This window comes from Sinohyriopsis cumingii, chromosome 17 (genome assembly GCF_028554795.1).
Source record: "Sinohyriopsis cumingii isolate HCF-2022 chromosome 17, ASM2855479v2, whole genome shotgun sequence".
In the NCBI taxonomy this organism is placed as follows: Eukaryota; Metazoa; Mollusca; class Bivalvia; order Unionida; family Unionidae; genus Sinohyriopsis; species Sinohyriopsis cumingii.
Window position 1 is genome coordinate 75,159,330 of NC_142977.1, and position 26,756 is coordinate 75,186,085.

The 26,756-nt window shown below is 35.4% G+C and overlaps 1 protein-coding gene across 3 annotated transcripts in view; it reads right to left on the reverse strand.

Annotated features, from left to right (window-relative positions):
- LOC149779252 (uncharacterized) overlaps positions 1 to 26,756 on the reverse strand; it is a 132,623-nt gene that overhangs the window by 37,847 nt on the left and 68,020 nt on the right. For all 3 annotated transcript variants that reach the window (XR_016415594.1, XM_089939838.1, XM_089939837.1), the window contains exons 15-21: positions 18,744 to 18,938; positions 17,644 to 17,811; positions 11,349 to 11,491; positions 8,062 to 8,225; positions 6,958 to 7,055; positions 2,724 to 2,839; positions 765 to 864 (exon numbers count right to left, since the gene is read on the reverse strand). Coding sequence is in view for 2 of the 3 variants with exons in the window: in XM_089939838.1 (XP_089795964.1) it covers positions 765 to 864; positions 2,724 to 2,839; positions 6,958 to 7,055; positions 8,062 to 8,225; positions 11,349 to 11,491; positions 17,644 to 17,811; positions 18,744 to 18,938 (984 nt within the window). In the remaining variant the exon portion in view is untranslated. The remainder of the gene's footprint in view (positions 1 to 764; positions 865 to 2,723; positions 2,840 to 6,957; positions 7,056 to 8,061; positions 8,226 to 11,348; positions 11,492 to 17,643; positions 17,812 to 18,743; positions 18,939 to 26,756) is intronic.

A 26,756-nucleotide genomic window follows, 5' to 3' on the forward strand; every position in this document is an offset into this window, starting at 1 on the left:
GTCTCACATGTATTTACTTAGATACAACACAATGGTATCTCACTTCCTTGAAACAGTATCACACACGTGTATCTTAGATGTAACACTATGGTATCTCACTTCCAAAAATTTTAACAAAAAACTTAACAATAGAATTTTCATATTGTTGGCAGCAATGATGTTGTCAAGGACAACAATAATGTTGAGGACAGCAATGATGTGAGTGTTGACAGCAATGGTGTTGAGGACAGCAACAATGCTGAGCATTGACAGCAATAATGTTGAGTGTTGACAGCAATGATGATGAGGACAGCAATAATGATGACTGTTGACAGCAATGATGTTGAGTGTTGGCAGCGATAATGTCGAGTGTTGACAGCAATGATACTGAGTGTTGGCAGCAATAATGTTGAGTGTTGACAGCACTGATGTTGAATGTTGACAGCAATAATGTTGAGTGTTGATAGCAATGATGTTGAGCGTTGACAGCAATGATGATGAGGACATCAATAATGTTGAGTGTTGACAGCAATGATGTTGAGAACTATATGCTGTTGAGTACAGTAATGTTGCTGAATGTATTAAGAACAGCAATGATAGTGAGGAAAATAGTGTTGTTGAGGACAATGATGTTGGTGAGAGTGTTGAAGATAACAATGATATTGTTGCAGGAAAGGTTATGACTACAGTAATCTTGCCTTTGCTGATGAAGATGAGATAAAACAGATTTTCATAGTTTCTGAAAAAAGAGATGTCAAAGCTATATATGATGAATTACACATTACCTGTGCAACACGCTGATCCAGTTCATTCTGTCTGTCCTCCAGTGCTTCCTTTAACTGTACCACCTGGTGCTTGCTTTCACTCAGCTCCTCTTGTGTTCTACTGTAAGGCAATAGGGAAAAGAAGTTTGATTAATGAATTAAATATATATAATTTTTGTATTAAATTCTTAAGAGAGTTGTTTTAAATAATATATTCAGATAAAATAAAAATCTTTTAAAATTGATGATTTATGGACTAAAGCTGGATGACTGTTAAGTCTGCTTTACACATTATCCCAAATCTGTGTGTGTGTGTGCTGGACACAAAAAGTCAACCTCTGGGAGCAAAACTCTGATGAGAGAGATAACTTGCTGAGTTAAGAAAATTTTAGTAGGTATGGAGGAAGACATTACAGAGAATAAGATTATTATGTCTTGTTACCAACTTCTACATTACCTCTTTTCAAAACTATCCCTTTGAGAGAGAATAGACAAAAAATTTGTCTTTAATTATATAACAGACCTGCTTAAATTGCTACAATGCAAGTCATGTTCTCTATTGTGAAATCATCAAGTGCATTTAACCAAATTATGGCACTGTAAAATCATAATGTGGAGACAGAGATGTCTACACTGAAATAACTACAAAGAGAAAACTAAATTATGTCATTGTAAAATCATTACGCAAAGGCTGAAATATCCACTTGGCAGAAACCAAATTAAGTCATCATTAAACCATGTGATAGACATATATACACTGAAATAAGTACAGACAAACCAGACTATATCATTGTAAAACCATGATTTGGAGAAAAAAATATCTATACCAAATTAACTACAATGAGACAACCAAATTTACATGATAAAAGTAAGGATTCAAAATCTGCAATATATCTCAGTCAAATGGGCAACGAAAATGCCCCAACTGATGAATGTACTCATCTCAGTCAAATGGGCAAAGAAAATGCCCCAACTGATGAATGTACTCAAGCCACAGTCAAATGGGCAAAGAAAATGCCCCAACTGATGAATGTACTCAAGCCACAGTCAAATGGGCAAAGAAAATGCCCCAACTGATGAATGTACTCAAGCCACAGTCAAATGGGCAAAGAAAATGCCACAACTGATGAATGTACTCATCTCAGTCAAATGGGCAAAGAAAATGCCCCAAATGATGAATATACTCAAGCCACAGTCAAATGGGCAAAGAAAATGCCCCAACTGATGAATATACTCAAGCCACAGTCAAATGGGCAAAGAAAATGCCACAACTGATGAATGTACTCAAGCCACAGTCAAATGGGCAAAGAAAATGCACCAACTGATGAATGTACTCATCTCAGTCAAATGGGCAAAGAAAATGCCCCAAATGATGAATATACTCAAGCCACAGTCAAATGGGCAAAGAAAATGCCCCAACTGATGAATATACTCAAGCCACAGTCAAATGGGCAAAGAAAATGCCACAACTGATGAATGTACTCAAGCCACAGTCAAATGGGCAAAGAAAATGCACCAACTGATGAATGTACTCATCTCAGTCAAATGGGCAAAGAAAATGCCCCAAATGATGAATGTACTCAGCCAACAGTCAAATGGACAAAGAAAATGCCCCAACTGATGAATATACTCAAGCCACAGTCAAATGGACAAAGAAAATGCCCCAACTGATGAATATACTCATCTCAGTCAAATGGGCAAAGAAAATGCCCCAAATGATGAATGTACTCAAGCCACAGTCAAATGGGCAAAGAAAATGCCCCAACTGATGAATGTACTCAAGCCACAGTCAAATGGACAAAGAAAATGCCCCAACTGATGAATATACTCATCTCAGTCAAATGGGCAAAGAAAATGCCCCAAATGATGAATGTAATCAAGCCACAGTCAAATGGGCAAAGAAAATGCCACAACTGATGAATGTACTCAAGCCACAGTCAAATGGGCAAAGAAAATGCCACAACTGATGAATGTACTCACGCCAGACTGTCCTTCATGTCCTCTAACATCTGGTCCTTGGCTCTGGACTCATATAACACATTGTCCAACTCTTGTTGGACTTCTTTTATCTTGTTCTGCTGCTCTTGATTTAGGTTCTGGAGTATAATAATAATAATAATAATAATAATAAATAAATAAATAACATGAATACCAATAATAATAATACTACTATATAATGTGAGACTAACTATAAACAATGTAGACACTAATTTGCACCTGCAATGACTGTAATGGGGGAGGGGGAAATTCACCTCTTCACTGGTAAATTAGGTAGAACTTTATAAATATAAGAGAAATTAATTCAACTGACTTGCAAAATGATGCATATCTTTGTGCATGATGTTGATTTTTTATCATAATGTTAATTAGCATGAATGCTGTAATCAGACATCCAAGAACAGAAACTATTCTGTAATCAGACATCCAAGAACAGAAACTATTCTGTAATCAGACATCCAAGAATAGAAACTATTCTGCATCTGCATTAGGCAATAGAGTAGTCCCTTGTTAATTCTGTACAATACGTAATGGCAAATATAGAATCATGCTCTCAACAACTGGGTATCATAAGGAGCTAAATATAAGGACCACACACATTTTATGAATCTCAAATATTTTAGAACTGGAGCAAAGATGCTAAACTCCAGACATAAACTGAATTGTTTAAATTCTTACTCAAGTGCTGCAGCGAAATAGACTGTACAGCCCTTGGATAGTTTTTACAGTCCAGGAGAGATTTTATTTCAAGGCCTTTTCAAGGAGTTCATTAGTTATCCATTTACAAATGTGACTAGTGTGACTTTATAGCAATGGAAACTACTTCATTCAGTAACAACTGGTATGTGCTCCATATGATACACTACATTTTATCCAATTTTATTTAGTTACTATTTTTGGAAAATAAGTAAGTAAAAACTGTTGAATTTAAAAAACAATTTGAATGCTTTATATTCTCGCAGATAAATCAAGGAGTTTTTGACAAAATTCAAATTTTCAACAAACTGAAGGACTTTTCAAGAATAATATAAAAACTTTTTTAACATTTAAAAGGAATTTTAAAAATAACCCATCAAAAATTAAAGATTTCTTGAGCTTGCTTGTATGATAAATAATTTACAAAACCAACCAATGCATCATTTATTGTTGAGGAAAAAGTACTTCAAACTGCATTTATTGGCAATGATACACTACTTTGCAGAAACACTGATTAGCAAATAAAACATTATCTCCTCGAGCCAGCTTGCTAGATGTTGTACATGCAAGGTAGGGCAGTAACATTTTTATACTGAAATGCAGCAATATTCATTGCTATGCTGCTGATTGTAATTCTAATTGCCATATATACTTGTCTATAAAGTCAAGTCCAATAAACGATGAAGACCCTGTTATGCTGTTGAATAATGAGCTGGCAGATCAGGGTCTATATTGCTTGTTCTACTGATTACTCCTAACAAAACTGCAGAGACCCAGATCTGCTGGTGCTTTGTGATGGCAGATGTGGATCTGTGCATATTGCAGTTGGACTTGTAAGCAAGTATATAATCAAGATTTAAGCAGTAAATATGATTTTTAACATTTCTGAATATAATTATAAAAAATATTTTTGTATACATATGCTTATTGCTTTCTTGACATCTTTAACAGTCTGGCCTTGAAAAAAAAAAAACTATTCAACTCTGAAAACTATATTACCCTTTTTGATTGTTTGTGAAACACTGAACTGTATGCTAGATTCTTTAGCAATAAAACAAGACAAGAACAATGCTGAAAATTTCATGGATACACTAATGAGGCAATTTATAGAAGCTCATCTTCAAGTGAAGCCTGACAAAAACTTACGGCATTATTTTATGTTACGTATCCCTACATACTTGCCAAGTTTTAAAGATCTTACATGTTCCTGAGTTTCATGCAAAATTTTGTGATGACTACTGTGCCTTTTTTTGTTGTTGAGTTTAATTATAGTGGCGCACGCACAATTGTGCATGTGCCACTTTTTTCTGACTGCACCACAGCCTGCTAGTTGTTCCTGGGGAAGGGGATGGTGCCACCTCCCCCAGGCTTTTATGGATTCAAGGAACCCTGATAGTTTGGCCTCAATCTGTGGGTCCATAAAGGTCCCTTACAGTTTAATGGTTGGCTGTCATTAGTGTAGGGAACAGTCCTGCTTGCTTTACTGAGCCTAAGATAGATTTCACTTACAGAAACAAAGTCTGGATTTGAACACAAGCCTAAACTTTGGCAATTTGTTTGGATGAAATTTAAGAGTGATTTTAGTGCAATCAATATCACCCAAGACTAAACTTAAACTTGAGGACATTTTTGTGAAATTTCCACCAGATCTTGTCCTGCAGCTATGTTTCTGCCAAGTCACTTGCTATTCATGTAGATCCACATAAACATATGTAAAGCAACTGTTTCCAAATAGCACGTAATATTCTAAATGTAAAAATAGCCCATGGCCCAAAATGGCAAAATAAGTCCAAATAGCATGTGATATTCTCAATGTAAAAACAGCTCAAGGCCTAAACTGGCAAAGTCCAAATAGCACATAATATTCTCAATGTAAAAGCAGCTCATGGCCTAAACTGGCAAAGTCCAAATAGCACGTAATATTCTCAATGTAAAAAATAGCTCATGGCCCAAACTGGCAAAATAAGTCCAAGTAGCACATAATATTCTAAATGTAAAAACAGCTCATGGCCCAAACTGGCAAAATAAGTCCAAATAGCACATAATATTCTAAATGTAACAAAAGTTCATGACACAAAAGTAAATGGCTAAAAAGTCAAAATGGCACATAATATCCGAAATGTAACAACATCTCATGGCCCAAACTGGATAAAAAGTTCAAATGGTACATAATATTCCAAATGTAAGAACAGCTCATGGCACAAAATTAAATGGCTACAAAATTCAAATGGCACATAAAATTCCAAAATATGAAAACAGCACATAACACACAATTAAACAGCTACAAAATTCAAATGACAAGAGCATATAACACAAAATTCGTTGGCTACAAAGTCCAAATGGTACATAATATTCCAAATGTAACAACAGCTCATGGCACAAAATTAAATGGCTACAAAATCGAAATGGCACATACTATTCGAAAGGTAACAATAGTACATAGCACACAATTAAATGGCTACAAAGCCCAAAAGGCACATATTATTCCAAGTGTAACAAAAGCTCATGGCACAAAATTAAATGGCTGCAAAGTCCAAATAGCACATACTATTCCAGAGGTAACAACATAGCACAAAATTAAATGGCTGCAAAGTCCAAATAGCACATACTATTCCAGAGGTAACAACATAGCACAAAATTAAATGGCTACAAAGTCCAAATGGCACATACTATTCCAGAGGTAACAACATAGCACAAAATTAAATGGCTACAAAGTCCAAATGGCACATAATATTCCAAATGTAACAACAGCTCATAGCACAACATAAATGGCTACAACCAGCTGAATATCCAATAATACTTAAAATATTAACATATACAAGTTTTGTTTGATATGAATGTGGATGCTATTTTTCATGCTTTCATGCGTATGCGCAAATATACATCTCCTATGCATGTGATTGTGTTTTCTGGGTGTTGTATGCTAAATTATATCACTTATGCATGTGTGTGTGTTCTGGTTGTATACTAATATATCTCTCTTATGCATGTGTGTGTTTTCTGGTTGTATACAAATATATCTCTCTTATGCATGTAATTGTGTGTTCCAGTTGTATGCTAACATGTGTCTCTAATGCATGTGCTTGTGTGTTCAAGTTGTATGGTAATGTTGCGTATGCATGTACTTGTGTGTTCCACTTGTATGCTAATGTGTGTCTCTTATTCAAGTACTTGTGTGTTCTGGTTGTATAAAAATGTCTCTTATGCATGTGCATGTGTTCCAGTTCTATGCTAATTTGCATCTCATATTCATGTGTTTGTGTGTTCTAGTTGTATGATATTTCTTGTGCATATACTTAGGTGTTTGGGTTGTTCACAAAGTGTTTCCTAGTCATATGTTTGTGTGTCATTTGTATGTTATCTATATCAGGATGGTAATTATTTGTGAAGTGTAAAGGAACATATCTTATACATAAGAATATGTAAGTTAGTCTTAAGGTGTACGCCTGTATGTTTATGTGCATACTTGTATGTATACATGTGTGAATGCATGTCTGTTTCTCAATCTGCCTTTTCCTACCTGATGTCTTTTCATTTCTTCATCCAGGTCATTGATCAGCTGCATCTGCTGCTTCAAATCTTCACCCTTAGACTGGATCTGGTCCTCCAGATCTGTTACTGTGTAGAGAAAATCAAAACAATGTCATAGAATATCAAAACAAAGTCCTACAAATCTGTCACTATGTACAGAATATCAAAACAATTTCCTAGAATATCAAAACAAAGTCCTACAGGTCTGTCACTACGTACAGAAAATCAAAACAATGTCCTATAATATCAAAACAATGTCCTCCAGATCTGTCACTACATACAGAAAATCAAAACAATTTCCTAGAATATCAAAACAATGTCCTCCAGATCTGTCACTACATACAGAAAATCAAAACAATTTCCTAGAATATCAAAACAATGTCCTCCAGATCTGTCACTACATACAGAAAATCAAAACAATGTCCTAGAATATCAAAACAATGTCCTACAGATCTGTCTCTGTGTACAGAAAATCAAAACAATTTCCTAGAATATCAAAACAAAGTCCTCCAGATCTGTCACTACGTACAGAAAATCAAAACAATGTCCTAGAATATCAAAACAATGTCCTCCAGATCTGTCTGTGTACAGAAAATCAAAACAATGTCCTAGAATATCAAAACAATGTCCTACAGATCTGTCTCTGTGTACAGAAAATCAAAACAATTTCCTAGAATATCAAAACAAAGTCCTACAGATCTGTCACTACGTACAGAATATCAAAACAATGTCCTCCAGATCTGTCACTACGTACAGAAAGTCAAAACAATGTCCTAGAATATGAAAACAATGTCCTCCAGATCTGTCACTATGTACAGAAAATCAAAACAATGTCCTATATGTATCACATTTGTATGTACACATTTAGATTGGATCTCGTGTTTTTAGATCTGTCACTGTGTAGAGAAAATCAAAACAATGTCCTATATGTGTACTGCTGTGCATATATGCACTTAGACTGGATCTGGTTCTCCAGATCTGTCACTGCATATAGAAAATCAAAAGAAAATCCTACATGTATATCATTGTGCATGTACACACTTATAATAGGTTACAGAGAAAGCAACTGTGTGACCTAAAGCATCTAATATACCTAGTTCTATTTTCTGTTCCAATGTCACTCTGAGATCTCTGATATCTTTCTCCAATCTGGAGGCACGATCAGTCCTCTTCTCACTTTCCTCCTGTTCATCCTTTAACTGCCCCTCCAAGAGTCCAAGTTCTGTACTCAGCTTCTTCTTCTCCTCTTGAAGTTCTCTGTTGTCAGAAAAGGAACCATATAACTACAGAATGAGTCATTAAATCTGTTGCATTATAAATTGCCAATTTTCTAGAGAGAAATTATATAAATATTCCTGATGTGATTGGATTCTAGCAGCCATTATACAATAAATCTTCTTATGCATCCTTAAAAACTCCAGTTTTGCTGTTCTACTGTTGACCAATCAATACGATTGGACTAGGTCGCACAAACACTAAATACCAAATGCATATAGGTTTTTGTTTTTGAACAAATATTTCATACCTCTGTAGTGCAAAATTTCTTCATTAAGTCACTCATTATGTGATAATAATCATCAAATTGGAAATATTTGTCAGAACACTCAATCTTTTAAATTTTATGTACAAATTGTTTCTTTATCCTCTGATAAATCTTTGAAGGTATGAAGCTGGCCTCAGTTTCATGAAATTTCTTATATTTTCTCATTAAACTGAGATTTTTTTAATATTACATTATTTATGATGTTACACTCAATATAACTATTTTTGTCACAGGTAATACTTAAAATTGTATCTTTAAAATTAAAATGATCTGCATAAGTTGACAAATTATTACTGAATGTTTAAAATTACATTAATCTGCATAAGCTGACAACGTAGGAATGGATGTTTAAAATTACACTGATATGCATACAATAACAAATTACAACTTTAGGATAAAATTACATTGATTGACTTATGCTGACAAATTAGAACTGTGCTTTTAAAATTACACTAATCAACATAAAGTGACAATTAAGATTATATTTTTAAAATTACTTTGATCTGCGTAAATTAATTCATATAAAAAGGTTATTTTGTGTGTGTTTTTAGTCTGTATACAATACATAGACACACACTGATTTTTTTAATATTATCTCTGGTGTATCTTTTAACTCAAATCCATATGTACCACAAGTAAAATCAATTAAATATGAACTTATATACTGATGGTATTTATTACACCTAAAATCAGTAGAAACACGAATTTACATTACATTAATATGCATAAACTGTCAAATTAGGACTGTATTTTTGAAATTACACTGATATGCGTAAACTGTCAAATTAAAACTATTTTTAAAATTACATTAATCTGCATAAACTGACAAATTAGGACTGGATGTTTAAAACTTCAATGATCTGCATAAAGTGAATGTATTTAAAAATGTTTTTTGTGTTTTTAGCCTGTATACAATACTCTGATTATCTAGATCTCTGATGCAGACCTGCCAACCCTGACGAGTCTGACTCAGTAAGGCAGTTGATTTTTTTCCGTAAAATTGACCAGTTTTCAGTAAGGTGTAGCAAAATATCAATAACTGCTATTGTAAAGCTGAAAAACATAATTAAAAGTTCAACGCATTGATGATAAACATTATGTTCAAATGAAAAGTTTGTAAAGTACGTGTAGACTTTATTTACCACTAGTACAGTTGCACAAATTCAAGTTCCAAACCATATGCAGTTCAATGGCTTGTCGCTGTCTCTCAACTTGACATAATTCTTGGAAATTCTTTCCATTTCACATGACGACGGCAATCATATCTCCCTCCACTAGTCATACTCAAACTGGCACATGATGTCCAATAAACATAATTGTGTCCTTTCCAGCTTTTATTCACAAGAATCTGAATACCGTATATACTCACGCATAATCCAAATAATTTAGGAAAAATTAAAGGCCTGGAAGATGGTTGGCTTATCCGCGGGCCAATGTCTAAACTTGACAGTTTTTAGATATTTTTGGTGACTACTGTAATGGCTGTAAATCCTGGGATACGAAACAGTAATTTATGTCCGTGTCCTATGACAAAGGCATATAAAAAATAGCGTTCGGTAACCCGACATTTATTAAACTGTTATAAATACTATGATTGATTTTGTTATTATTATATATATGCAGTTGAAAGTGTCTGGGGTACTGCTTTAAAGTTGGTCTGGTTCCTTGACTAATTTCACTGATTCTAAGATGAAACCTGGATCCAAATAAAACACGGATGAACTAATTATCAGGATTTTGCAGCAACGATCATTTTTCCAGTTTTTGTTAGTATGTCATAAGTCCATATTTTAAGGGTAATTTTTGTAAGGCTTAAGGCAAAATCGTAAAAGTTGGCAGGTCTGCTGATGTATCTTTTAAATAATATCAATATGCACCACAATTAAAATCAATTAAATATGATCTTATATAATCAGTATGAGGATTATTTTATACAAAGGTATATATTATATCGAGCCAAAGGCTAAATTCCAGAAAACATTTTCCACTACAGGAGAATTTAATCAAAAGAACCAATATCATAAAATTAATAAGTTTAGTCTAAATAGCTAGAAAGGTGTATTAAGTATAACTAGCTCTTTGTTTTAACTAGCTGTAGGCATTTAATCACTAGCTTTGACATTTATTTAGTCTAAATGGCTTCAGACATTTATTTAGTCTAAATGGCTTCAGACATTTATTTAGTCTAAGTCACTTTAGACATTAATTTAGTCTAAATGGCTTTAGACATTTATTTAGTCCAAATGGCTTCAAACATTTATTTAGTCTAAAAGTCTTCAGACATTTATTTAGTCTAAATGGCATCAGACATTTATTTAGTCTAAAAGGCTTCAGACATTTATTTAGTCTAAATGGCTTCATATATTTATTTAGTCTAAATAGCTTCAGACATTTATTTATTTAGTCCAAGTAGCTTGAGACATTTATTTAGTCTAAATGGCTTCACACATTTATTTAGTCTAAATGGCTTCAAACACTTTTTTAGTCTAAAAGGCTTCAGACATTTATTTAGTCTAAATGGCTTCAAACATTTATTTAGTCTAAAAGGCTTCAGACATTTATTTAGTCTAAATGGCTTCAGACATTTATTTAGTCTAAGTCACTTTAGACATTAATTTAGTCTAAATGGCTTTAGACATTTATTTAGTCCAAATGGCTTCAAACATTTATTTAGTCTAAAAGTCTTCAGACATTTATTTAGTCTAAATGGCATCAGACATTTATTTAGTCTAAAAGGCTTCAGACATTTATTTAGTCTAAATGGCTTCATACATTTGTTTGGTCTAAATGGCTTCAGACATAAATTTAGTCTAAGTAGCTTTAATTAGTCTAACTACCTAAGAGACTCTGCCAACTGTGAATTCTGACTGCGGGCAAGTTCCAACTCCTCACATGCTTGGCGTAGCTTCTTGTCCATGGTCTGTGTGTCAGAGACCCAATTGGCATTTGTTTTCAGCAGCATGTGCTCAAGGTTAGACACCTGAAAATATATGCAATATCTGAGGCAAGGAGTCATATCCATTACTATGAAGTTAGCCCAGTCTCCAAATATACATGAAACAGCTTAAAACCTATGGGCTAGAGCCAGTCTTCTGTATATAGGCCAGCAAAATGTCCTGTAATAGTGAAATTCTAGTGACAGTTCAAGGACCAGTGTCCCTACAAGACTGCTGACAGACTGTGTAGGCTGCTACTATCAGACCCACCATAGGTACTAGAAAAAGTTGATTCTGACCTCTAACCAGCAGCTTGTATGATTACGGTAAGAGAGCAACTCTGCTTGAACAGTAAGCTTCCACATACTACCCTGCTCTAGTGAACCGAAACCTATAAAAATGTCACATCTAATCATGGTTTAGTAACTTATATAGTGTAAGGATAACCCAGTGTAATCATGAAAAAGCCTCTTTAGTAACAGGGTCTAGACCTTCTTTAGTTGGCAGAAAGACAATATGTCAATGTACAGACTTTTTCAGTGCAATTTAGGATGCACTTCAGAGCCCTGGCATGGTCATGGTGTCATGCTTGGAATGAAGGTCCAAAAAATGTGGTTTTAAAACATAGGACTGTGCTCATGAACAGGAGCTTGTTCTCAACAATAAAAGCTGAAGCCTTCAAATGAGAACCAAGACCAGCTTCACAGAACCAGATAGTTCATGTCAGCCAGGACAGTAGAGTTCACTTACTCTGCCTGCTATAGCCAGGGTGACTAGAAAGAAAATTTTATACAAGACTCAAGTGATCCTGACAGGTTGAAATGGAGTGGTATTCAGTCATTTGGACAAGTCATGGTAGGTACCAGTTTGGAGAGAGAACTGGACATTCTGGCCTGGATAAATTAAAGTAAATCAGAATGGTCCTTGTTTTAACTAATGTCCTCCCTTACATGATACCCAAATGTGTCTGATATTATAGAATGATAGTCTTGATGGTGATGGGGACTAGCTTTCTCTCTTCAAAAAGCCAGTGAAGTAAAGTAGCTATCTATGGTAATGAATTGTTGATATGCTTTTTATAACAATTGGGAACAAAACTTTCCATACAAGTCATAAACTTTCAGAGTATTGGACCTTCTAGCCTAAGTAATCCTGTCTGCCATTTGAAGTGAGAAGAGTTTCCTTCTGATGGCTGTTGTACGAACCATGCTGGCTGGTCCAGCAACTACAGATTTGGGTGGAAAACCCACATTCAATGTTGTATCTGCAGGTATGGCATTTTCAAAATTTTCCTGAGAATCTCTGCTATTACCTTCAGAAGGTCACTTGTTCGTGACTTTTCCCACTTACGGGGAGTCATCTGGATCATATGAAGGAAGGCATATGCCATTACATAGTTCCAGTCTTGAGAAATAGAACTGTCACTTATACCCCATGTCTCTATATCTGGTAGAGGAGGCCACATAAATCTCACTTAGGTTGACCCCAGCAGATGCTGATTCAGATTAAGATGTTGAATGTATGAGTTGAAACTTGTTGTTATTGTTGTAGGGTTTAACACCATTTTTCAGCACATAATAGTCTATACATGGTGGCCAGTATTAATGGTGGAGGAAGAAACCGGGAAATACCCGGAAATAACCACCGACCCTCGAGAAGCTACTGGCAAGCTTTCTCACATACCCAAATTGGCCAATGAATTGAAAGTAAATCCAGTTGGCACAGTTTTTCCAGAGTTGTATAGAAGCAGATCTGTTGATGACACATCACCTGAGACAATCCCAAGCTAGGATGCAGAGATCTAGGAGCTTGGTTCCCTCTTGCCTCCTGCTTCAATTAACAAGTCAACCTGTCAGAAATAATTAGTCTGCCCTTGCTATATGTTTGCCTGCAAGGAATGCATTCATCATGGCCTTCATCTTCAAAACTGATACGCATTGTCATGCTCACTTATAGGGAGTTGGGGAGAGGAGAATCCACATCAAAATACTAAGGTCCTCCCATTTGTTAATATGGGGGCCTAATACCAACTGAAACTTTTATTGATAGATCCAGTTGGCAGCTTCTGGGCCATCACTGTGAAAGGTGGGTCATCTGAAGCAGTCACATCAACAAATAGCCTAGGACAATGAGGTCTGCTGCCATGTAGATAACGCATTGGAGGTGCAAAGAGGTGATTCTCTAAGCAAACAGATGTGACTTTTGAAATGATACTTGATGCACATACCTGAGGAAGAGACACCTGGTTAAAAGAGTATACATACGCAAGGAAGAGACACCTGGTTAAAAGAGTATACATACGCAAGGAAGAGACACCTGGTTAAAAGAGTATACATAAGCAAGGAAGAGACACCTGGTTAATAGAGTATACATACTCAAGGAAGAGACACCTGGTTAAAAGAGTATACATACGCAAGGAAGAGACACCTGGTTAATAGAGTACTGAATTTAATACCCAAGTGAACAAGTGTTGAAATGGAGTGATGGATGATTTGTTCCTGTTGACAAAGAATCCAAGATGGACAAAGAGTATTACTAGGGATTTCATGTCTTGACGCAGAGCTTAACTTACCTGATGCTACATAAGTCATCTTAGTAGTTGTAGGTCATGGATGTGGAGATGGCCCAGAAATGTTACACAGAGCTGTTCATGATTCTTGTGAAGCCACACAGGATGATGTTCAGGACAAACAGGAGTGAATGGAGCTGGTATAAGGTATCACTATATACAAACCTCAGGAACTTCATAGATGATTTGTGTGTAGAAACAATGTGGTGGAGGTGCATGTCTTGACAGCAAAATCCTCCTCTTGAAAGGCAAAGAGACTAGGCCTCAGCATCTCTGTACTGAAGAGAAAGGCTAATGTAAATTCACTGGGCAAACAGTGCCACTGGCTTTAGAAGCAAGAATATGCCCAGTGAGTAGTGTTGCATTGGGAATGAATTCAACTGCACATTTCACAAGACAAATATTGATTTTGTTGCTGCAGAATATTATCCTTGAACATCTGTAGTATATGAAATCCTTGCCAAAGGTGGTGCTGGGTGGGTGGGTTGGCTGAACATAACCTGAAGTCCCTCTGCAATTGTCTGTTGTACTCATGGATCATCAAGAAGCAGATGTTCCCATTTCTCAGTGAAATGAAATTTTCTCCCCACCAGATACCTGAAAAGGGCAGCATCAGAAAGCTGTCATTTGCTTCAAGATAGCTGCTAGGAACAGATATTAGTACTAAGAGAGCTCTGTTTCACCTGGCTCAGTTGTCTGTGGGCTTTGGAAACCAAGACCTTGATAAGCGAAACGGCTGGTGAAAGGTTTCTCAGTATGTTATGGCATAAAAGGGATCCATCCTATTACTCTGGTCTGTCCTGGGAAAGAAAGTCTGGAATCTCTGATGCAGAGCCTGCGAGACATTTGCCACTTTGACTGCCTAACACAATCTGGCCAAGGAGGGGGTGGTCTGAATATGAGTAGCTTTGATCTGATAATATGAGTAGCTTTGACCTGATAATTGTCTTATGATGATCCTTTAGGTAAATATAAGTTGTAATGGAGACATCCCTTTCTGTTAAGTACATGTTCACTGAGGCCACTGCAGCACTGGACAGGCTGTGCTGTGCTACTCAATTGATGACATGTACCATTCAGGATATAAATTCCCATGCATGACTTCTGGCAGTGTTCCCTGACAGAAGGTTCAAGCTCTGTTTGGACTGCTGAAAAATGGCCATAGGGACTAAGTCAAGCACATAAATGACTGCTATACTCTTTTTGTCTGAAATGGACTTCTAAGCCTTGTGAAAGGAGGTGGCTTTATTACTTCAGTCCAGCTAAGTCCCCATCAATGACTTGGACTTCTCTTTGATAGACTGAAAAATATATTTTTGTAGATGCCCAGTCTGAAATTGGATGGTAGGTGGCATTAGGAGAAGAATGGCCTTGTAAAAGTTTGGATGGTAGTTGATTTGTTTGGGTCAGGAGGCCAAAAGGTGTAGAAATTGTGTATGTGGAAGTCTTATATGAGGACACAGGAATGGGCCAATGGCAGCAGGCAGCAGCAGGTGAAACATTCCTTCACATGATTACTATAGCCAGTCCTGCCCATGAGAAAAGATGACCATGTTAAAGTCAATGTAACAGCTATTTTGGTGCCGGATGAGATCTGGCAACAGTCTCCAGTACTGGTTATGTGTGTGTGTGATTTGGATTTTACCATAGCTTTAAAAAAAATTCAGTCATATCGCTACAATGTCTGCAGTGTGGCAGTTTATAGTAATGTCTAGCACTGGGGCATCGTGCCGCAAGTTACACCCAGCCACATTATCCTGACACCAGGCCGACCAGTCCTAACACTACCATCTTCATGCTGAGTGCCAGGTGAAGCAGCTGTTAGTACCATTTTTGTAAGTCTTTGGTATGACTCGGCCTGGGATCGAACCATTGACCTACCGCATCCAAGGCGGACGCTCTAACCACTAGGATACTTGAGCAGTCACCAGTACTGGTTATCTCAGAGAAAATCACTGTAACCTGCAACAAGTTTCATGTCTGGCACAAATGGGCTTCTGTACAAATGGTCCCAAAAGTCTATATGAGACTGGCTTCATCACCAACGACAATGAAAGGGATGGAGCTATGTAAGAGGCCTGTAACTGACAATCTGCCATCTGCAATCAAGAGAAAGTTGTCTATCAAGCTAACATCAGCAGCAACCCTAATAGCATCTGAGTCACAAATATGGTATAAACTGCACCCTGTACAATTACATCTTCACTAGCCCTATCTACACCTTAGCTGATGAAGCAAATATTTTTGTACTTTGTGTCTGTGAATTACTTTGGATGTGGCAGCAAGCCACCACATCCAATCAAAATTGAGATGTTCAAATTTGAACATTGTTCCTATATGATTAAGACAAGGGAGCTTGAATGAACTCATCAATAATCAATTTTCTACTGCTGGTCTATGTTTGCACAAATATCTTTTACTCAAATATGCCAGTAATGGCTTCTCTCTGGTACATAGTCATACAATCAATATTAAACTTACAAGGTATCCTTTTGAAGTCAAATGCCTCCGCCATTTTCAGCCGCTGTACAATGTTATTGGTTAATTGTCATAACAAACTAAGGGAGACAACTCATGAAATCCAAGAGATATCACTAGGACAAAGCTAAAATATCTGCTCAAACCACCAAGGTGAAGATAGGCTTAACATATCAAAACCTTGGCTAGCGAAGACAGTAGTGTTGACACAAATGAGATGACAGTTTAAACCACTCAGTGCACTCACAACTCTTAGGTTTGCCCATTACACCTGACATCTGTAAATAGAGTCAGAAAAACAGTCATAACATACGAAAATCAGATAAGAGTTGAATGAACTACCAGTGCTGATGATTCTAACACCAATGTAATAGTTCAGAAAAATGAATGAACAGAACTATACTCCAAACTGTATATGAAGCAAGTTATGAAAAAAGGCTGCAGTGGCAAAATTCCAGTACTTTGCTCCAACATTGGAAATGCATGTTATAAAGTGGAATTTGTGAGGACTTATAAAAAGCATAAATACTGGCATGAACAGAAGTAATAACTGATGATAATATGGTACATGTACATGTGATCAATTACAAAAGCTAATGGGAAATTATTTTTGTCTGACTTCAATCCTAGAAAATCAGCCAACAATATTTTCATAGCAGGACTGGTGTAGTGGAATTGACAAGAGGATGTACTATTGCATTCTGACTGGGTATGCAGATTTTCTAATTTTTCAACTAAAAACTTTATTAGTACCAAACAGAATCTTCCCATGAGTGCTGACAGGATAAAAAGCTATTTTAAAGGAACAAAACTGGCTTTGGAGACAAAATGTGCCAAATCTTGGATTCTGCAGACATGGCCTGCAAATTTCTTGGCAGAAATCTTACTCCTTATCCTGTCCGCACATTGAGGAAGATTCTTCTTCTAGTCAATCACATGTATTACGTTAAGATAAAACATTTCATGATATAACAAGTCTGTTTACAATTTGTGTCACATGATACTGTTAAGCGAATGATGCCGCACTTATAGTATGTAAACTAATTTACTTGCAGGGCGAGATAAAATTTATATCTAACCCAGGGATAAACCATGGATAATTTAGTCCTTTAATAAAGATAAACATTTCTACCCCTGCAACTCATTTACCTGTTTCTGTAACTCTGCCTGTGTATTCTCCAGTTCTGAAATACGTGAAGAACTCTGCTGCAGCATGATCTGGTGCTCCACCATGGCTTTCTCATACTCCAGGTTTTCATCCGATTTCTCCTCAAGATCATGGCTAAGCTGCTTCATTAGTTTCTCAAGCCGCTTTATCTGATGAAGAAAACAAACTGAAACTTCATTCAGCAGTGGCATGTGGAAATGTTCGTTAGGTGCAAATCTGATTTTTGACATTTTTATTTACTGTCCATTTTAAAAGGAACTATTTCTGAATCCAATGCAGTTCATTTCATACTGATATAAATATTAATGAAGATACTACATTTTAATTCCTGTATTCAACTATAATGTTTCCTACCTGAAATATTCTCTGCATGTTTTATATTTTTTAATGTTTTTCTAATTTCATGTTGTTTGTTTTTGTAATAATATTATGTTTTTTATCTTATAGGTGTTTTCTAATGTTGTAAAGCGCTCAAAGCTTCTAAAGGTTAGGCGCTATACAAAGTCCTCATTATTATTATTATTATTATGTAATTTACTGTGAATTTCTTTCTGTGTCATTTTTCTACAAGGACATGAAATTATCTTTGAAAATATTTGTGCAATCAGGTACTGTTACAATGCATACAAACAAGTATAATGTTTACAAGAAATAATAATAATAACGTGTGTGTGTGTGTGTGTGTGTGTATTTATGCAAGCACTGACACAGTGCTGTATTAAGGCCTTCTAGGGACCTAGACACTGAAAATATGGTGCTAGATTTTGAGATTCTGTCTGAATTATTGTTGGATCAGCTAATTTTCCTTACTTAAGAAAATTTTGTTTCCAGATACAAATTTCCTAAGGAACACAAACCATATCCAACAGCAAACAGCATAAATTCACATATGGCATTATGTGCCAGCATATCTGGGTCCATGCAGTTTGTGAGAGTACTCAGCAGAACAAACAGACCCCTGATCTGCCAAGCCATTATGCTACGCCAGATCTGGACCTATGCTGTTTGTAGCTGGACCCGAGTTATGTGAGTATATATGGTACTAAAAGACTCGTGAAACCCAAACAAATTAAAACAGTACCTTGTTGTCTTTCTGTGCAAGTTCTCTATCAAACTTGTCCTTGGACTCTTCAAGCACACCAATGTAGGTCTTTATTTCTTCCTTGTACATATGCAATGATGTTTCCAGCTGCTGGATCTGGGATGTAGCCTGGTTTGCTTGCTGCTCAAGTTGTTGCAGTGCTTTGTTGCTCTGCTGGGATTTCTGTTTTAAGGCCTGTTATAAACAAGCGTTCTTTGTAAAATAAAGTTAAGAAACAAATTGAGTAATTCTTATCTTTTGTGATCCCTGTTGAGCAAGATATCTGCAATGATTCAAATGAGTTCCATACATTTAATTTAAAACCAACACAAATACAAGACTATTTCAGTCAAATGATGAAAATAACCAATTTTATTCAATAGAACCAAAAGTTTGTGAAATGAAATGACTTGGAAGCTCATCTGGAATGCCTTGGACATTATGCTTTAATATTACATACTGAAAGATATTTTTTTAAATCAACCCCCTACCTCCCAATATGTCAACAATGGCAAATATAAGAATCTGGAATGAACTTCTACAACACTGAATACAGTGGAATACTCTGTAAAAAAACATGATGATGTAATTAGTATGGAATCCTTAATACTAAATAAGTTGAACCATGCTGGAATTAATTAAGTTTAAAAAGAAAAGCTTTGCTTTTTTAATATACATGCAAATCTGATTTACCTGATGCATATACAAATCTGTATATCATAACGTGTCATAATTGTGATGTCAAGAACTGCAATTGTCGTTAGTGAAATAATGTTAACTTTCTTAATGAATAAAACATGAATGAAATCAACATTATATGTGCATATCAATGACATAATCTGATATTATATATTAATTCAAAGCAGAAATAAAGAACTTAAACATAAAACACTAATTCTGCTAGTATCACTCGAAAGATATGTTCTGTCCTGGCATTTGACTTTTATTTGAAGTAGCTGACCATCAAAAATTCAAATACTGATCAAATGAACACCATGGATCAATCAAAACGCTTGGCTTCAATAAAATAAAAACCTAACTATAATGCTCATCGAACAGTCAAGGTGAAAACAACCTGTGGCTGTTTTGGTACTTCAACACCTTCAGTGAACTGTAAACAGTAATTTTGCTTAATACATGTACTGTCAAGCACAACTGCTTCAGCAAACTGCACACTGTTATGTTCCTCTTAATGCTCTCAAGTACTGTTTTAACATTATAACATTGTAGAAACTTGTAAATTTCACACTTTTAACATTATAGCATTGTAGAAACTTGTAAATTTCACTACTTTAGCATTATAACATTGTGGAAACTTTTCAATTTCACAATTTTAACATTATGACATTGTAGAAACTTGTAAATTTCACAATTTTAACATTATGACATGGTAGAAACTTGTAAATTTCACAATTTTAACATTATGACATGGTAGAAACTTTTAGATTTCACAATTTTAACATTATGACATGGTAGAAACTTTTAGATTTCACAATTTTAACATTATAACATTGTAGAAACTTTTACATTTCACTATTTTAGCATAATGACATTGCAGAAACTTTTAGATTCCACTATTTTAACATCATGACATTGTAGAAACTTTTAGATTTCACTATTTTAGCATAATGACATTGCAGAAACTTTTAGATTTCACTATTTTAACATTATGACATTGTAGAAACTTTTCAATTTCACTGTTTTAACATTATGACATTGTAGAAACTTGTAAATTTCACAATTTTAACATTATGACATGGTAGAAATGTGTAAATTTCACAATTTTAACATTATGACATTGTAGAAACTTTTAGATTTCACAATTTTAACATTATGACATGGTAGAAACTTTTAGATTTCACAATTTTAACATTATGACATGGTAGAAACTTGTAAATTTCACAATTTTAACATGGTAGAAACTTGCAAATTTCACAATTTCAACATTCTGACATTGTAGAAACTTTTAGATTTCACTATTTTAACATTATGACATTGTAGAAACTTTTACATTTCACTATTTTAGCATAATGACATTGCAGAAACTTGTAGATTTCACTATTTTAACATCATGACATTGTAGAAACTTTTAGATTTCACTATTTTAGCATAATGACATTGCAGAAACTTTTAGATTTCACTATTTTAACATTATGACATTGTAGAAACTTTTCAATTTCACTGTTTTAACATTATGACATTGTAGAAACTTGTAAATTTCACAATTTTAACATTATAACATTGTAGAAACTTTTACATTTCACTATTTTAGCATAATGACATTGCAGAAACTTTTAGATTCCACTATTTTAACATCATGACATTGTAGAAACTTTTAGATTTCACTATTTTAGCATAATGACATTGCAGAAACTTTTAGATTTCACTATTTTAACATTATGACATTGTAGAAACTTTTAGATTTCACTATTTTAACATTATGACAATGTAGAAACGTTTAGATTTCACTATTTTAACATTATGACATTGTAGAAACTTTTAGATTTCACTATTTTAACATTTTGACATTATAGAAACTTTTCAATTTCACTATTTTAACATCATGACATTGTAGAAACTTTTAGATTTCACTATTTTAACATCATGACATTGCAGAAACTTTTAGATTTCACTATTTTAACATCATGACATTGCAGAAACTTACCTTTCACTACTTTAGCATTATGACAATGTAGAAACTTTTAAATTTCACTACTCTAACATTATGACAATGTAGAAACTTTTAAATTTCACTACTTTAAAATTATGACATTGTAGAAACTTTTACATTTCTCTACGTTAGCATTATGACATGTTAGAAACTTTTAAATTTCACTCCTTTAGCATTATGACAACGCATAAACTTTTACCTTTCAGTAGTTTGTAGTATGATTAGTATGACTTAATGTACTATGACTAGTATAGCTTGCAGTAGGACTATAGTATGACTTTATGTTTTTATGACTATAGTATGACTTGATGTAGCATGACTACAGTATGACTTGCAGCAGCAGAGAGGGTGAACAGACCATAGAATTCCGACAAAACAAATAAAACAAACAAAATAAATCATCTCGTAGAAAGGTCAAGATTTTTACAAATGAACTTTTCCTAGAGATGTTTTATTTCTGTAATGACCGGTTGTACTAATAAAACCTCAGTTCGAAATAGTAGCTGAAAAAATAAAGTACTCTACGTGTTTATTTATTCTTGTTTATTTATTTGACGACCAACGTTGGTAGGTACCCTCTCTGCTGCTCCCCCTGTTACCCAAATATTTTATCAAGACCCACACGATATCTTGTTCTTGGATCATGTAAATTTATTGTTATAAATCCATGTGGAGTAGCTTGCGCTCGTGAGAAGAAATTTTTGAATTTAATTATATCCATGTCACCGCTGCACCAAGTTTGATGAATATTTCTAAGTGTGTGTGTGTCTACGCCATTAAACACAACTAAAATGTTGCAGTTGTCTCTGATCACTTTCGGAATTTGTGTATATCGTTGAGTAACATAGATCACATCTGTATTTTTATGTCTACCACGGGAAAAAATCCTAGCTGGATTTGATTGTTTATCTAGCATCACATCGTCGTATACAACTAAATTATTAATAAATCCGTCTATGGAATCTACGGATGGTGCTTCATTAATATCGGTTATAAACTCTATAACATCATTATCCTCATCCAGTAATCGCGCGTTTTCATTGAAATCTTTAAGTACATCATAACATCGCTGATCATCAGCGGATGGTGCTACTAAATACAATTTATCCCATTTCAACCATCTCATTATCAGATTAAGTAATAATTGCGTCTTACCCGATCCAGATGGTCCTATGATAATCATTCTGATGGAATTTGGTAACGCAGGGTGGTGTTTAACTGGCTCTCGTTTTCTTGTTGCTGAGAAATCAATTATATCCATATATGTTATAACATGAATCTATATTGTTTACACTGTAAAGTTAAAACTCCAACCACTGATTTAGCTACGGTTATAACAAAAAATAAAAAAATAGCGTACGGTGGAAAATGTTCTGTATGCGGTAGAAAGAAATTTTCGTTTTTACCTAATAGGCGCGGTGGTGATATTGCTAATTTGATGTCAAAGTTTCCAGGTGCTCCATGGGCTAAATACAGTGGAGAAAAACATCTACCAGGATATAATTATTGCGGTCCTGGTACTCGACTCGATATCAGGCTCGATAATCAGGATCAACCAAAACCAGGCGAGGAACCAATAAATGCTATTGATCGAGCTTGTCATGCTCATGATGTAGCTTATAAAAGTCAAAATCTACAACATAGGCATATTGCAGATGTGAAATTAATTCATGCATTAAATTCTATAAAAAATAAAAATATTAGAGAATCATTAGCTAATTGGTTAGCAAGATCCTCGATGAAAGGTAAATTAGCGCTTGGGGCTGGTAATTAATAATGGAATTAATTTATTATTCACCAAGAGGATACTGGAGAGGCAAAGCAGCAATTGGTAAACTTGCTGATGCAGCAGCGGTTAAACATTCTACTGCTAGCGCGTGGTTATCCAAACAAGCAATATGGCAAATTTATCTACCACGTCCTAAACAAATTCAGTACGCGTATTTCGATGTCAGTGTTCCTAATGAAGTTCATCAAGCTGATATTGTTTTTACCGCATGATACTGTGCGTAGAAAAACGTACAAATACGCGTTAACCGTAGTTGATGTTGCAAGTAGATATAAAGAAGCAGAGCCGCTATCAGCGAAAACATCATCTGAAGTAGCCGATGCGTTTGAACGAATTTATCAACGAGGACTCGGACCACGAGGTGGTCTGCGATGGCCACAGCTACTACAGGTTGATCCTGGTAAGGAATTTCTTGGTCCAGTATCATCGCTGATGAAACGACATAATACCAAAATACGACGAGGTCATACTGCAATTCATCGTGATCAAGCAATTGTTGAGCGATTTAATCGAACACTTGCTGAGCGGTTATTTGGATATCAATACGCGAGGGAATTTATTCAGGATAAAAGATCTCGCGAATGGGTTGCAAGATTACCAAGCGTGATAGCTGCATTAAATAATGAGATCACACGAACAACCAACATGAAACCCATTAATGCAATTACAAAAAAAAATATACCAACACAACGAAAAGATGTTGAGAAACAAAAAATATTAGGTGATGTTACAGTTAGATATTTATATGAGCCTGGTGAACTTGAAGGTGGTGAACGAAGAGCGACTGATCCTATTTGGAGTGTTACCACACACAAAATATCTACCGTGACAAGATCCACTGGGAGAAACGCAGGCGTTTCCAGACCTGCAATCTACAGATTAGATTCAGCTGCTCCTCAGCGTGGATTTACACGTGAACAACTACAAATAATTCCCGCGGATACACAACTACCGCCAAAATCACTTCAGTGATTTCGATCACTTAACTAGCACTAGCGCCAAGGGTGCCAGCACCCAAGGCGCTAGCGCCTCTACGTCGATTACACTCAAGACAGGTTAACATGGTATTTTCTCGTGTATGACCGCGACTATTATCTTTTCTATCTACGGTAAATTGTCTTGAATCATTACTCGAATACCGCCATAACATTATACAATTACAACTTGCGCAATGATTGTTCTGCTGCTGTTTTAACTCAATAATAAATTCAACATCAAGATCAAAGTCACGTTTATTTTTTTTATCAGATTGTTTGTATCCGATTAATTTTTTTCTTATTATATCATCATCGATGATGTTAAATTTATCAACGATTTCAGGAATTATAATTCTACGTAACTGAGATATTTTTCTGACCCTCGATACCGCTAAATAAACTAAATTTGACCACTCGATACGATCGTCTACAATCCAGACTCGTGTATCAGAAATAGTTAATCCCTGAGACGAGTGGATCGTCATAGCGTATCCCAACACCCATGGAGATTTGTCAGCGTGTATTGCATCTTCGACCACACTGATATCAACAGCGACAATATCATTTAATACGAGATTTTGCTTCTCAGTCTGTCCTGGAATATCGACATTAATATTCTGTTTTCGTGTATCTGATGGTCTATAACACAACAGTACGGGTAATTCTGAGTATTTTTCTTTATGCAGCTGAAATAACTGCTGTTGTAAAGCGTCTCTGATTATTTTTCTACTTGCTACGATCAAATCGGTGGGTCTCCATAATTTCAAAAAATCACTCATTGAGGTCTCTGAGATCACTCCATGTATTATTTCACACTGAATTTTGTTTGATTGTAATCTGATTAATTTTTTAAATTCCTTCAAATTTGCATCAAGAGCTCTATGATCATCATCTATTTCTTCGTAATAATCAACGAAATTTTTTAACCAATCATGTGGAGATGGTCCAACAAAAGGCGGCGGTTGACCATGATCGCCACACATTATTATAGCGGTATTTTTCGTCAACAACCAATCAAGAAACTTTTTTAATGTATCCAATGAGACCGTGCATATCTCATCCCAAATAATTATTTTAGGTATATATTTTTCTCCCATCCGTTGAGGAGTCCATGTATCTCCGCGCCACCGAAAGAAACTATTATACGTACACGATTGTACTTGCCGCTGTTTCATCTCACGTGTAAGTCTATGTGTGGGTGTCAGCACGATTATATCTGAATTTCTAAAAACATTAATCGTTCGAGTTGTTTTGCCGCATCCACCAGGTCCATTGAGATATACTGTCTTATATCTGGTTATTGGATCACTCAACGATGGTGCTTTCGACATTTCTGATATTTTATTACCCTTACGATAAAAATCTCTCATTGGAACATCTGCTGATTCTGCATAATTGTGTAATAGTTCCTTTTTTATTCTCCATGAACCCCATCGTTCATCATTACTTGTAAATTTCATAACAAGTTCTAAATATTTACTCGAAATATAAAACGAATCTGTTGCGACTCTGACTGCGGTCTCAGGAAATCTATTAATCATCGATAATAAATTTATAGAAACATAAGCCAACATGGAAGATCTTAGATGAGTATATTGTGGGGATACGTCATTTATGTAACTAACGATCGTACCCAATTTTGTTCCGTCGGATAAATAAACACTTTCTCGATTTACAAATATATTTTTCGCTGTTGTGTCAGCGATTATAAAATCGTACTCGGCATCATCCAGAATTAATCGTGCGTGATGTCTTTTATAATCATATGCACCACCTTGAGTAAATTTACCTATAATTTTTCTACCGAGATCTTTTGCGGTTTTGAGTTTATTAGGAATATCATCTTCGGAAACATCAGGACATTTTTCCTTAAACTCGCTGATAACTTCAGAATCTGACATGGGCAACCAAACTTTGGTCTGTGCATGATATGATATAATTGCCTCACTGACCACCAACGATGTCAGTATCATACAATCTAGCATATATCGCAACAAAACTATAGGTGCCCAATGTTTTTCACAAAAATGTCTATCAAACCAAACATAACAAATCTTGTGAAGATTTTCGTTAAACTTGAATGATTCAATACAGGCGAATCCAGTCAGATCAAAATCAGGTAATGGTCCATTAATTGCCACTCGCGTCATCTCGTTTGTAGGGTGACCAAATCTTTCAAAGTACACAGAACAATCTCCGTATCCCAGAAAACTTCCTGGATAACATGCAACCATATCAACCGAAATAACATCATTGTAATTATATTTGGTATTCCATAATCCGCCATGTCCATATTCGACACAACTTGCGCGTACGTCCTCGAGTAAATCAAATCGTGTTGGTTTCCATGAATTTCTTTCTCTGGCGAAATGAGCTGCAACAGATGGAACGGTAAAACAATTAGTTAGTAATTTTTCAGTATTTTCCGCGTGCTTGCACTGTAAAAACGTCGCAAGATTTTTCATCTCGTTGTTGTTGTTGTGGGGTTTAACGCCATTTTTCAGCACACGATAGGCCATATATGGCGGCCAGTATTAATGGTGGAGGAAGAACCCGGGAAAACCCTGGAAAGAACC